A 15,663-nucleotide genomic window follows, 5' to 3' on the forward strand; every position below is an offset into this window, starting at 1 on the left:
ATTCTCAGATCAAGTTTCTCTGATAAAGGCTTCATTTCTCAAATACATAGAGAACTGAGTCAAACTTATAAGAATACAAGTCATTTCGCAATTAATTAATGGTCAAAGAAAATGAACAGGAAATTTTCAGATGAAGAAATCAAAGCTATCTACAGTCATAAAAAAAATGCTCTAAATCTCTATTGATTAGAGAAATGCAAATTAAAATAACTCTAAGGTGCCACCTCACCCTCATTAGATTGACTAACATGACAGAAATGGAAAATGATAAATGTTGGAGGGGATATGGGAAAACTGGGCCACTAAAACACTGTTGGTAGAGTTGTGAACCACTTCAACTATTCTGGACAGCAATTTGGAACTATTCCTGAAGAGCTATAAAACAAAACATACCTTTTGACCTAACAATACCACTATTAGGTCTAGATCCCAAAGAGATTTAAAAAAAGAAAAGAAGGAAAAGGACCTATAAGTACATATATTTATAGCTGCTTTTTTTGTAGTGGCAAAGAATTGGAAATTGAGAGGATGCCCATCAATTGGGGAATGACAAAGTTGTCATATATGACTGTGATGGAATACAACTGTGCTATAAGAAATAACAAGCAGACTGATTTCAGAAAAACCTAGACTTACATAAACTGATGTGAAATGAACAGAACTAGAACAGTGTACACAGTAACAGTAAAATTGTACAATGATCAACTTAGCTATTTCCAGGAATACAGTGATCTAAGACAATTCCAAAGGGCTTATAGTAAAAATTGCTATCTGCTTTCACAGGAAAAAAATGGTGGAATCTGAAAGCAAATTAAAGCATATTTTTTACTTTATTTTTCTTAGGTTTTTTCTTTTTTTTTTTTGGTCTGTGTTCCCTTTCACAACATAACTAACACGGAAATATGTTTTGCACGACTGCACATGTATAACCTACATCAAATTACTTGCTTTCTCAATGAAGAGGGAAGGGAGAGAGGGAGGGAATTTAGAATTCAAAATGTTCACAAAACTAATTTTAAAAATTGTTTTTACATGTAACTAGAGAAAAAAATTTTTTTAATGACATGAATGTAATAGAATATGACTATTCTGTAAAAAATTATGAGCATGGTAAATAGAAAGAAGTATGAGAATAGGTGTGAACTGATGCAAAGTGAAGTAAGCAGAAAAAAATATATACAGGATAGCTATAATAATGTTAAGTGGAAAGCAGAAAAACAATAGTAACAAAATAATCAAAGACTAATGCTGTGAAGTTATAATAAGCAAGTTTGGCCCCAGAGAGAAGATACATCCCCTCTTCCTTTGTAGAAGGGAAGGGATCATTGAAATATTACACATAATATATATGTGACATATAACATATATAATTATGACATCAAACTTTTTGATATGTTGGTTAGTTTTATGGAACTTTTTTCCTTCCTTTTTAAAAATTCATTATTATAAAGAATGGCTCTCTGGGAGGGAGAAAGGAAGAAACAAAGCAGAGAATATGTTATATTAAAAACAAAAGATACCAATATAATTTTTTTGTTTTTAAAAATAAAACGAATGGGGAAAAGTGGGAAGGATGATATCCTAGCAATTCCAGATCTCAGACTATACTACAGGCAGTAATCATCAAAACTCTTTGCCATTCATTTAAAAATAGAAACTTTGATAAAAGGAATAGATAAACTTTATGAAATTAAAAATAATCAGAAGTAAGCAAATATAGCAATATACTAGTTGATAAACCAAGGATTCCAACTACTGGAGTAATAATTCACTATCTGACAAATACCATGGGGAAAATCAGAAAGTAGTGTGACAGGTTTAAACGAATATCTCATACTGTATGCCACAATATGATCCAAATAGATATACAGCCTAATTATAAATGAACATATAATAAACAAATTAAAGGGGCTTGGAAAGAGATATTCTTTACAATAATGTACAAGGAAAGAGTTATTGAGCTAAAAGGAATAGAGGGGTTCACAGACAATAAAATAGACAATATGATTACATAAAATCATAAAAGTTTCACATAAATAATATCAATCGAATTAGAAAGGAAACAGTTAACTGAAAGTAAAAATATTTTTACAGCAAAATTCTCTGATAGAGGTCCTATATTAATGATGAATAGGGAATTGACATAATATATAAAAATAAGAGCCATTCCCCAATATATAAATGGTCAAAGGATATGAACACGCAGCTCTCAAAAGAAGAAAGGCAAGCTATCATGAAGTATATGAAAAAATGTACTAATATGCCAATCTACAAAAGAAATGAAAATTAAAACAACTCTTTAGTTCTACCTTACATCCTTCAGATAACAGAAAAGGAAAATTATAAAAGTTAGAGGGACTACAAGAAGATAGGCACACTAACAGACTATTGGTAGATATCTGAAGATAACCATTTTGAAAACAGTTTGGAGCTAAAACCAGAAATTCACTAAGTTAAGTATACCCTTTGACCTAGTGATCCTTGTCATGAACCCCAAAAAATAAAAGACAGGGAAAGGACTAATTTGTGCAAAATATGTATAGTAACAGTTTTTTGTATGAAAAAAATTCTAAACAAACTAGCGTCTATCAACTGGGGAATAACTGAACAAAAACAAAATTATGGTTTCTGAATGTAATGGAATATTACTGCAGTGGCAAAAGGAATTGATTCAGAGAAATCTCAGACTACTTTATGAACTGATTCAGAGGGAAGTAAAACCAAAAGAACAATTTATATGATTACAATATTGTAAAGTAAAACAATTCCTGAAAGACTTAATGACTACATGAAAGCAATGACTAATAATGACTCCAAAAGATGATAATAAATTATGCTTTCCAACTCTCGGCAGAGAGATGATGGAATAGAGGCTCTGAGTGAGATATTTTCAGAGACAGTTAATGTTTGAATTTCCACTGAATGACTATAATTATTTTTCAAAAAAGCTTTCATTTGAGGACGATTGATTAGAGTTGGGTAAAAAGGAAAGAACTCACTGATATTAATACTTTAAAAAGACAGAAGAGTGTGTTAATGAATACTTTTTAAAAAGAAATAAACAGAAGAGAACAAAAGGAAGGAGATACAAAGAAGCAGGTTGGGAATTACCATGTTAAATTTAAAATATAAAAACCAAACTGCTCATAGTGAAGATTCATGATTTAACATTCTTTTGTCTTCTGTTCTCTGTAAAGGAAAATATTCATGTTTGTTGTTATTTGTTAAGTTCATAATAAAAAGGAAAGTATTTAAAGTAAAAGATAGTGGTGATCAAAAAAAAAAAGACAAACCTTACCTGAGACATTGAAAGGCTAAGTGACCTTTCATATGGTTAGTTTAATATTTTCAGATTTAAGGCAAGGAGGAGCCTCAGAGGTCATCTAGTCTCATTTTACAGACGAGGAAAGTGAGGCCAAAGAGATTAAACGTTAGACAGTAAACCCTAAATTTAAACCCCAGATGCTCTGACTCCAAAATCAGTATTCTTCTTTCAGTGACAGAACTTGAACCTGACTCCCAGACTAATACTTATCACTATGAAAAGTTGACTTTCCATCTGTAAAATAAAAGCTGCACAAAATAGTTGTGAACGTTTCATACAACATTTCATTTGCACCTTATCATGCACATTAGTTATATGTCTCGTGTTACCTTATTGATAGCAAGCATTTACATACTGTCATTCTATATGTTTTATATATACATATATGTATACATATGTATACATAACTATATACATATATGTAATATGCACAATAATTCTGTGGGATAGGTGCTATTGTTATCGTCACTTTCCAGAAGAGGAAACTGAGGATTTATCAAGTGCCTACTATGTGTCAAGCACTGTGTCAAGCACTGAGGATACAAAGAAAGGTTAAAAATAGTACCTGCTCTCAAGGAGCTCACAGTCTAAAAGGGGAAACAACATGCAAACAAATACATACAAACGATATACAGTCTAAATTGAAATAATTAACAGATGGAAAGCACTGAAATTAAAAGGAATAGGAAAACGTTTCCCAAAGAAAGTGGGATTTTAGCTGGAACTTGAAGGAAGTCAGAGAAGGCAGGAGGCAGAAATTCTAGGCACAGGGGGACAGCCACTGAAAATGGCCGGGGTTGGGAGATCGATTGTCTTGTTCAAGGAAAAGCAAAAATGCTAATGTCATGGGATTGCAGAGTTCATGGTAGGTAAAGGGTGCATAAGATGTAAAAAGACTAGAAATGTAGTGGGGGAGGGGAGGGAAAGGGCTTTGAATACCAGTGTTACCTCAAAACTGGGCTGATAGTTACTTTCCCCCTAGTAAGCAAGTCAGCCTACTTATTTTATCACTAGAAAATTTTGCACCATATGTTTGTTTTGAGATACTTTGTAAATTATAATTAAACAAAACTGAGTTTTTGCATGCTTTGAATTATTCTAATCTGTCAAATGAAAAATATAAGAAATATTAGTTTGTTTTTGCCTGATTACTTAAATTTATGGCAAAATTCTAGAGCATATTAGTTTGCAAGTATTTTAGAAAAGAAACAATGATAGATTTAGTCAAGATGACTTCATGTCAGTTTCTTTTTTGACAAAGGTATAGAATATAAATTAGAAGAGGCCTTAAGAGACCCTTACCTGAACAAGACTCCCCTCTGAAACAGCCTTGGCAAAAACTCATCTCTATCCCATGCCTGAAAACCTGTGGGAGGCCACCACCTTTGGGAAAGCCCATTCTACTTTTTAATAGCTCTAATTATTAGGAAGTTTTTCCTTATATTGAGCCTAAATCTTCCTCTCTTCAATATCTACCCATTGCTTCCAAGGGCAGCTAGGTGGTGCAGTGGATAGAGCACCAGTGCAGGAGTCAAAAGGACCTGAGTTCAAATCTTACCTCAGACACCTGACACTCACTAGCTGTCTGTGAGTAGGGCAAGTCACTTAACCCCAATTGCCTCATCCTGGGTCATCTCCAGTCATCCTGATGGATTTAGGATGGATTCATCATTGAATTCAGATGGCTCTGGAGGAGAAGTGAGGCTGGTGACCTGCAACAGCCCTCCCTCACTCAAAACAAAGTCAAGTGCAAGTCATGTCATTATTTCTCTGATGGCACGATCTTTTTCGGCAACGAAGGACAAACATACACATACCTATCAATAAGGCAGTAAGCTCCATGAGAGCAAAGACCATGTCTTACCTAAATCTCTCTCTATGGTGCTCTGCATACATTTTTGGGGGGACATTTCTCATTACTGGGTTGACAAGTATACTATTTTCTGAATTGTTATGCAATTTAATCATTATTAAAATGAATTTTAATTGAAGATCAAATGATGTATCAAATATAATAGTGCTTTCTAAGCTACAAGGAACAAAGCAAATGTTCACGAGATAGAACTTTAGAGCCACTGCCTTTCCTTAGCTGCTTACCACTAGCCGGCTTTCTTCTTTGGGAGCCAGTCGTTCTAGGAGGTCACACCCCAGCTGATAGCAAAGTATGCTTGACTGGCACAAGTGGCACTCGATAGCTCTTTCATCTTTCTGGCAAGTATGAGAACCCCCCCAGGGGGCTTGGAAGACATTATTTATAATAGAAATGATGTCCTTAGACAGACTGTTTTCTAAGCCCATGGTGATTCCATCATCTTGTAACTCCATCTGCAGGATACAAGAGGAAAGGAAGGAATTTTGTCATTTTGCCTAATGATTTTTGCACGCTCCCCCAGCAGCAGCCCTTACCTACCGGTATCCTGTGTAATCCTTATTCAAAGATCTAACACATAGCTGTCTACAACAGGGTACCGTGTGTTCTTTTCCATGACAACTGATTTGGGGATTTACGGTAAAATAACACCAAAGCAATGTGTGACTAAGAGTAATGACAAAGATTTTTTTAAACAAACAGACTCACTATGATATTGAAGTGATCCTAGGCTCTTGGAAACTATTCTAATAGAGAATAAGTACTAATAGATCCTACCCAGTTGGAAAGATTTGAGTATGGAACCAGTGACAAACTGTGTGTCATCTGAAGACCAGCCTAGCCCAGAGTGGAGAGGCCTTTCACTGGAAGGTTAGCTGACAGTGAGAATTATCTTTGCTCACAGAAACTCATGAATACCTAGTACTAATACAGGGTGAGGTGGGGATTGAAGGAACAGAGTCCATCTGCAATGATGATGAAAACACTAATCTTTGAAGTTCAGAAATATTAAACAGAGCATGAGTATTTAAATGAGCATTGTCCTTATAGGTAGTCAGCTTGATAGGTTCATTTTACAACCCCCTCCTTTTAAGGAGGTGGGAAAAGAGGCCCAGAGAAACTCAGATTTCACTTCAGTGATGCTGCTATTGTTTCAAATACTTTTGGAAGTTCTGTTTTGAAAACAATTCAGAGTCTGAGATCAGTCCTTGGTGAATGCCATGCAGAAAAGGAATTTGATTTGTTTTACTTGGCCTCAGAGACAAGTAATGAGCAACAGTGTGGTAAATTTTGGCTCAATAATGGAAGAATTTCCTAATAATGATAATCAAATGAACTGTTTTGTGAGGCAGTGAGTTCCTGGCCACACAAAGTGTTTAATAGGCACAGGATTCACACTATTCAAGGAAGACAAGAACTAGTTGCCAGGGATGCTACAGAAAGAATTTAGGAACTGAAGTCAGCCTATATAACCTCTAAGATCTCTTCATACTCTGTAAGTCTATGATTTTATGATGATAAAATGAATGAAAATGAAGTAAACTGAAGGAAAGCTTTCACTTCAAGTACCTGCTTCAGTAGGAGATCAAACATGAGAATAAAACAATTCAGATTCATTTCATCATCTTCACAATCAAAGTCAATAGTCCTTCCTCCTTGGTGTCCAAAGTTTTTGAAAGGGCTCCGGAATGGACTGCGCATGGGACTACGAAGAGGGCTCTGGAAAGGACTGGGGAATGGGCTTAACATATGGTGTTGAACTCGGCGACCAGGATCAGAGGCAACACTCACCTATGGGAAAGAATTATGAGACTTCATTGAGTACAATCAGTTCAGTTTAGTGAAAAGAGTCCTGGGACTGGAAGCAAAAGCTCTGGTTGGCCTCTAGTCCCAGGTTCAACACTTAACTGGCTATGTGACCTCAGGCAAGTAACTTCAACTCTTTGAGCTCCAGTTTCCTCATCTACAAAACAGATAATAATGCTTACACTACCTACTTCCTAGAACTGCTGTGAAAGAGTTTTGTAATACTATATAAATGTGAGGTAATAATAAAAAGCCTTCAATGATCATGCTCTTCTAATCCTCTGGTAAATAACATAAATGTTTTCAAACCCAATTCATTTAAAAATTAAATTAATTTATTCACAGCCAATGAAGAAGAGATAAAAGTCATATACCAATAAAACTGATCATCTAAATGAAATGGATGAATGAATATTTATAAAAATATAAATAGCCTAGATGAACAGAACAGGAAATAGATTTCAATAAAATTAAACAAAAATAGACTTTAAAAAAATTGAACAAGCCACAAATGAGAGCATTTAGGGTTATCCCTAAGGGAAAAAAAACCCTAGGACCAGATGGATTTACACATGAATTGTATCAAAAGAATAATTAATTCTAGAATTACATAAATTGTTTGAAAAAATAGGTAAAGAATCATTCTTCTACTTCTAAGTTAAGTAAGCAACAGCTTAATACTTCTCTCCCACACTTTCCTTCAGAGCCTCCCAAACACTGAGTTAGCTCTGGCAATACACGTGTCAACTTCATCCTCTATGTGTATACTCCTGGAAAGTATACAGCCAATGTAAGTGAACTTGTCCAAAGTATTCAAAATTTCTCCATCTGTTGTAATTGATGGTTCCACATATGGATGGTGTGGACCTATGTTATCTTGGTGTTAATTGTTAGGCCAAAATTAGCACAAGCAGCAAAGAATCATTTTATACTTTGCTGCATCTCACCTTCAGAGGGTGCATTGAGTATACAACCATCTGCAAACTTATCCAGAGCGTGAACAAAACAAAAAAATTACGCACAAACTCCACTTCAGTCTTGGCTTGTAGCCTTTTCAAGTTACATAGTTTACCTTCAGTGCGGTAGTTGACCTTGATATCGTTTTCATCCTCAATGAAGGCTTCTGATAACATGGCTGAAAAATTCATGCTAAAAAGCATGGGAGCAAATACACTACCCTGTTTCACTCCATTGATGACTGGGAAGGCTTGAAAGCCCACCAAACTGAAAATTTACAGAGTCATTGTGCTGACTTCATTGTTGTATGCCTGTGAAACCTGGACAGTAATACCACTGCCATGCCAGTAAACTGAACCCATGGTCTAGGACACCCAGAATCCAAAAGAAAGTTAATCAAAAACAATCTTGAAAACGCATGAACTAATGCTTACTGATCCTGGGTTCACTCAGCACCCCTTCACCACCTCCCACATTACTAGCAATGAGGCTCTAGCAGACCCAAGGATCCAACCAAGGTTCACAATAAAAATAACCCCGTATCCCAGTCCTTCCTGCTTCTTTCCAGTGTCACAGAGACCCTGGATCCAAGATACAGCAGTCTGCTTGGGCCTCAACAGCCAGCTTGGTCATAGCTCTTCAGGAACAAAAGCCAGCTGGGTGGTGCAAACTGGAAGCACCAGCATTGCAAAGCTCTAAACTGTTGGTCCCAGATAAAAAAATGAGGAACAGAGGGAGCAGGACAAGGCACTGTGCATGTGGGAGGCTGTGCAGTCCTCAACCAAGACTAAGGGAAAGAGCACAATATCTAGTTGGACCCAATTCTGACCTCCCAAAAGTCAGGTTGGGCAGAGTCCTAAGCTAGAGAACATGAATTGCCCAGCACAAAAGGATGCTGATATGCTTTAAGACCAAGCTCCCAAAGAAACCACAGAAGGGAGAGAGTCAGAAAGTGAGTTTTAGGGCAAATAAGGAGGAGGAAGACTGAAATTACCAAGTATTTCAGGAAGAAGAAAATCAAAGATCTTGAACATAAGTAGATAAATCAAAAGGAAAAAACAGTAACAACAGAAGGAAATAGGTCCTCCATATCTAATAAACAATTTCAGGCATATATGAACAAATATTGAAAAAAAGGAAAATTATCCAATATTTGATGGGACAGAGGATTCTATGGGATGTAAGGAGAATTTGGAACCACAACACAATGTTCCTGATTGATTTAAAAGAGAAATGAGAATTATGAGAGCAGAATATATGACCTGTAAAACAAAATTAATAAACAGAATAAAAAAAATTGACTCCACAATGGCAAGCCTCACTGAAGAAACAAAAGAGAACAATAAACCAGGAAAGAACAGACAGAAGTGAAGGACAACCTAGGAGAAGAGAAACAAAAAATAACATTAAAAGAAATTATGCTAACCATGTAAACAAAACATAGTAGTCTTGAAGACAGGATGTGTAGAGACAACTTAAGTTCTCCCAGAAGAACACTATTGAACAACAATAACAAAAAAAAAGAACATTAACATTATAATGAAGAAAATAATAGAAGAGAACTGCCCAGAACTTCTGAACACAGAAAGTGAAATACCAGTCAAAAGAATTCACAGATTGCCTCCAGAAAAAAACCCAAGGTTGCAAATTCTAAGATAGAGAGATTAAATTTAACAATTCAATTCAGAAACAAGTTCTGCAAGCAATCAAGAGAAAGACCTTTAAATACAAAGGAAAGGACATTCAATTAACATAAGATTAGAAAACATAGGAGAAAATGAAACAATGTGTTTTGAAAAGCAATAGATCTCAGCGTGCAGTCCAGGGTGACCTACCCTGCAAATCTGAGCTTAACCATGCAGGAAAAAAAGAGATGGACATTCAATAATAAAGAAGAGTTTGAAACTTTTTTAGAAGGAAAACAAAAACTGAAGAGATTATGCCTCTTGAACACTCTAAACAACAGAAACACTGGGAATAAATGCAGCAGCTAAAACAGCAAGAACAATAAAGTGACAACAGACCAGTAAAAAAAAAAATGCACACAAAGAGACAAGAATGAAGGCCTGGTAAAGCTAACAGTGAAAAAGTCGGAAGGAAGCATGATGGAAAGAACCTAGCAACACCCTGACTACAGGTGAATCAATGCTTTTTTTTGTGGGCCTACATTTCAACATGAGAGGATACATAAAAAGTAGGGAGGAGAGCAGAAAAATAGGAAATGTGTAATGTTCTGGGGTCACATCAACGGCTAGCAATGAAGGGAAAGTAGTGATAATGTTTAATATAAAATTTTGGAATAATCTCTTTGTTCTCTCTGAAGTAAACTCAGAGAATGCCTCTTCCTATGTCAGCAAAAGCTAGCCAAAGCTGACTCTGCATTCCTTGGAGACCTTTAACCTATGACATATCTTGAATAATGGGTCTTTCCTTTGTATCTTATTATCTATAGACACATACTATGTTATGACATATCTTGAATAATGGTAAAGAAAATATAGACATCTTAGGTCATAATTTCTATTGAACATTGTTTGCCCCTTCCTGTGTCAGTTATCTGTTTAGGGCAGGAAGCCTGCCACTCACTAGTGGTGGGATTTCCTTCCTTGTCACCGAGACATATGTTTACCCAGCTTGGAATCTCAACATTTGATTGACATTACTTTGTTAATTGTCTTGTCTTACAAAATTTATGATTTGTTCAACTAGGAGAGTTCCTTTCTCACGGCAAAATGTATATAAGCCAGAAGATTTCTGCACTGGGTAGCCAGAACATTTCTGGCTCCATAATGCATTATGTTACCGTTGTCTTTAATAGGGAATTGATCAATTAATTAATTAAATCATAAAATGTATGCATTTAGCCATGTTGCCTTTTCTTAACAAAGTTTTCAGGTCAACAGTTATGGCGCCCAAACGTGGATTGGAACTGTGGAACCGAATGGACATTGCCTCATCTCGCCAACGCCAGGGCTCCGGCGCCAGTAGGAACTATTTTTCCTAGAGTCCTGGGCCTTGACGGGGTCGGGGTAAGTCCTTCCATTCCCAGCTTCCAAATTCCCTATTAAAATTCCCTATTAAATTCCCTATTAAAGGAAACTCTGGGGACCGGAGACCAAGTCGCGTTAAATCGCTCTGTATTACTTAGGTCTCCTCTGGCGATCGATCTCAGGAAACTTAGTACAGGTATTGCTAGCACTAGTGTCAATCAACTAAAGATAGCCCTAAATTACGTTGGCCACCACAGGGCTCTTTTGGACCGGTCAAAGTTACTTTATCTTACAACCAAATTAAGAAAGGCCAACAAAACAACTAGCCAGCAGCGAGAATGTTTCATCTTGGGCTTTCTGACTTGCCTGAGCGAGAACAAAAGACAGGTAGCCTCTTCCCTGTAGGGCTGGGAGCTGCTTCAGCACCTAGCCGTATCCTGGCAAAAAAAAAAAATCTTTTCTTCTTCAGGGGCTCCAGTCTGTCCTTCCCTTCACTCCCTCAGTCCTATTCCTCACCCCTTTCCTCCCTCCCCTTCCCCTTGAAGGCCTCTGATCTGGGGAAACTGATGGCACCTAGATGCAATCTTTCCCCATCGCCTTCCCCTACCTTAGACCTGAGGAAGGCAGCCTCTGTTCAAGCCTCTGTTGCCTCCCTCCTCCCTCTTCCCCCTCCCCACTTTCCTTTAAGGACTCTGGTCTTGAAGAGGACAGTTAAAATCCACCTAAGAACTAAAGGCCTGAACCTATTCCCATGGGGCCTGTTTCTTTAAGACAGTCAGAAACTTTGGGGCACCAAGACTCCCCACCCCTCCAACAACTGCAGGGGTGCTCTGAGCAAAGGCTGCAGGATTCCCCTTGGATTCTTGCAGCATCCTTTCCTCAGAATGATAATAGCCAATTCATGATGGGGATTTCTAGCAAGCTTCTAATTGCCTTCTCTCTCTGGGTTGTTTTTTTTGTGAGCTACGTTTGTGTTTGTCCTGTTGTCAGTTTGTCTGTTGGTGTATGTCCCTGTCCGTGCCATGCGTGCTGTGAATGAGTGTGTTATCTTGTAAGATTTAAATGCAAGCAGCCAGACTTCAAGGGCTGCAGCTAGGGAAATAAACAAACAAAACTTTGAGACTTTTCCTTGTCATTCTGGTCTGGACAACCTGGAATTACAATGGAAAGTTAGATCATCTTAGGGAAAATCATTTTAGCAGATTTGTATGTTGTGAAATTAATCAGAAATATTTCGGGAACTGATCATTTGAAATTACTCGTAAGATTGTGAATAGCCCACCTTTCTAGGTAAAGCTTGGAAATGTCCTAGACATTCCTCCTACACTGTCCCAGCAGCTGTATATCGCCTTAGGGGCTCAGTAAATTCTGCTGCTTTGGGGGGGATTGGTAAACGTGGAAGAATCAGGCCTGTAGCGAGCATTCTCTAAACTCTGCCTGCGAAAATCACCACTGGGACATCAGTTTCTCTGCTCTTGGTAAGCTTCACTTCTCTGTTCAGTTGCAAAAAGTATTTTATCTCTGTTTGACCCATTTTCTGATTTGTAAAAATAATTATGCTTGTTGTTATGGGATCAAAATGATAAAATGATTGTAAAATGCTTAACGTAATGAGTGGTATATGTTGCATACAACATTATTATCTCTAATGTAATTGTTAACTTTGAAGTGGTTTTAATTGCTAAAAGTAATAAGATCAATAATTTCTGGAAATGCAAATTATACCATCTGCAGTTATTGTTGTGTTAAAACTATTTCTAGGATTGTATTTCTGAATTTCTCTTAGATTGTGAAAATTGAGTGACCATTGCAATCTAGAAATAGTGTTAGACAAAGCAATTTTTAATTTTAATTTTGCTGAAACTAAAAGATGTTGGGAAAATTGTGTAACACCAGTTATGTTACTTTATCAGTCCTGCTAACCTTGTCTTATAATGTTTTGTAATTGCCATTTAGAAAACCAGGTATTTTCACCCTTGTCCGTTAAAAAAGTTAAAGCTAAAGAATTTGGCTGTCTTCTATGAAGTTGTAGGATTATTAACTAAGTTATTTGGGATTACTGTTTTAATACTGAAACCTAACATTGCTAAATGATTCCTATGTATGGAAAGGAGGGAATGGAGTGAAAACTTTATTTAAATTCTTTCTGTTCATTCAGAACAGTGCTCCCATTCCTGTGGTTAAGATCATCAGTCCTAGTAAAGGAATTTGGTTGGTTAATGCAAATTCTAAACAATGAATATTACTTGCTCAGAAGTTGTAATAGATAGACAGAATTTTTAATAATTGGCTTTTACATCAGTAAAGTTTTAAATTTGAGAAGGAAAGATGTTAAATGGAATCCCTTATGTGTGTGTGTCCTGGTAAATCTTTATTGTTTATTTTAACTCCAAGAGAGTGGAAATAACTGTTATCTGACTTAAGTTGTGATTAGTGAGACTTGCTGTTTAAGGTCAAAGGCTTTTGGGACCATAACTATTTTTGTTTTGAGTTTGAATTTGGGTATAGTTGTCTGCATTAAATCAGTATCTGAGACACATGCCACAAAGGAATATTTCTCATCTGACTAAACACTGAGGGGACAATTCTAAACTCAATCTAGGATGGGCTCCCCCTGGCTCAGTTTCCCTATTCCTGAGTCTGGCTATGAAACAGATACTGCATGATTGGAGAATTCCACTCCTATCTGAATTGAAACAGAGTAAAGGATGTTTTATCCTGTCATATTTGGTATGTCACATGTCCCTGCTTTTTCCTTCTATAGCAAATTTCTGTGGTCAGTAACAAGTGACCAGCAAAACATGTGAGCCTTTTGTGCAGTCTTACTGGGAAATCTAATATTATTTTTATCTGAAATTAGAATATATGCAGAAATTTATGTAAACTACTTAAGACTCATCTTAAGATGTTCCCATTGTTTAAAAGGATTTTAAAAGCAAGTGTTTTTTTGTGAGTCAGTCTCTTATATCTAAGAATACTGCAATAATTAAGAATTCAGTTTGTTATAATACTTTGGAAATTCATATTACTTAAGAACATTTTTGTAACAACTCAGCTTTAATGAATTCCAGTTGTAAAGGTTTATTTTTGCTTAAGAAAAAAAAAAAGAGATAACAAGCATTTTAAAAGTTTCCAACTAGTTTTCTTCATAAGAGTTTAGTGAACATCAGAGTAAATTTTAAACTGTTTTCAAAGAAGGGAAATACTTTTAGAAGAAAATGTTTTGAAAAATCATGTGTGATTCTTAGAAGGCCTACTAAAGTTTCAAAATAATATACTGTTAAATTAAGCTGTTTTGATCTGAATATGTAGTCATTCTATGGCCTAAATTAGAGTTAAGGTTTGCGTTTGAATTTATTATGTAAAATATTTAATTCCTGAAGTATCTCATTCTTCCAGAGTGAGTAGAATTAGGGAAGAATAACAACTTATGAAACAGACATAATTCCATCAAACTATAAATTTAGTCATTAACCTCTTTGTTTTGTTTAAGCTGGAATGAGATTCCAGTACAGTTATGCTAGTAAAAAGTAATAACTTGTGAGCTATCTTGTCTTGTGGTTAAAATGTAAAAGCAAGTGGAAGAATAGGATTGAGAGATTTGGAAAGATAAATTAAGTTCTGTTTGAAACTATGAAAGGTAGATAAGATTTGGGAATAAATATGGGTTATCCAAACCCCTCTTGCTCCTAGATAGTTGTTTTGGATACTTTTGTGCCAGTTTCAGATGGTTTAAAGTAAGAGGAAGTATTTTATCTGAGGGATACCAGCCAATATTGATTTGCTATATAAGACTGGGACTGCAATTTACTATTGTTTGAAGTTCTGATTACAGGAATACTTGTCTAAATTATCATAAAGCCAATTGACATGTGCTGCAGGCTAGTGGTGGATGCTTGGAAAGGTTTTGAAGACGACCTTGGACACGGCCTAGGTAGGATCTTCCTAACTTTATTTCCAAATGTGCTATTTCCTTTCTGAAAAAGGAAATCTCCCACCTGATTATCTCTAAGCCCTGCTTTCAGCACCTGGTAACCTCATGATTACATGTCAGATAATGGCTTATTCCTGGAATCAACCAGAACTAAGGAGATCCTTTCCTTCTGTTAACATTGTCCCTCTTTTTCTTTTATAGCAAATCTTTATAATCAAGAAGTTCTGAAAGTACAATACTAAGTCTATCAAATAATAAATGGAATTTGGAGCATCTCTGAGTTATTATAATGGGGTGCAGGAATGAATAGCTTACAACTTTAACCTATATTCCTGGCCAAAAAAATAAATAATATAGAGATAACATCAAGGAAATGATTAGATCAGGTAATAACACAAAGATGTAATGTGATAGATGTCTAATTAAATAGAGTAGCAAATTTTGAGGAAAAACAACAGGATCAGCCTGATTCCTCTAAGAATTATATGCAAATGTATATCATTGACTTCTGAAATTTGTCATGCTTTTGGATAATAAGATCTCAAATTTGGATTTTTGCATAAAATTTGTATAGGATAGTAGTAAAAGTAAGTGAAATTATTTCTTCTCCATTAAAATATCTGTCCAACAATTTAACAGGCAGATGAGTTCATTTTATAGTTGAACCCTCACATTTTGAAAGATTCTTATTCTAGGTACAAGAGTTAGGTAAAGATAGAAACAGTAAATAATGTGAACTGAAATTTTCTGAAATTTCAAAAATGGAGAACAAATTTTAAGT

General features: G+C 35.9%; 1 protein-coding gene across 12 annotated transcripts in view; it reads right to left on the reverse strand.

The window, feature by feature from the left end:
• Positions 1-15,663, reverse strand: part of UNC79 (unc-79 homolog, NALCN channel complex subunit) — a 342,891-nt gene that overhangs the window by 190,634 nt on the left and 136,594 nt on the right. For all 12 annotated transcript variants that reach the window (XM_072623539.1, XM_072623542.1, XM_072623545.1 and 9 more), the window contains 2 exons: positions 6,765-6,986; positions 5,423-5,650 (listed from right to left, as the gene is read on the reverse strand). In XM_072623539.1, the coding sequence (XP_072479640.1) occupies positions 5,423-5,650; positions 6,765-6,986 (450 nt within the window). The remainder of the gene's footprint in view (positions 1-5,422; positions 5,651-6,764; positions 6,987-15,663) is intronic.

This window comes from Notamacropus eugenii, chromosome 7 (assembly GCF_028372415.1).
Source record: "Notamacropus eugenii isolate mMacEug1 chromosome 7, mMacEug1.pri_v2, whole genome shotgun sequence".
Classification (NCBI taxonomy): Eukaryota; Metazoa; Chordata; class Mammalia; order Diprotodontia; family Macropodidae; genus Notamacropus; species Notamacropus eugenii.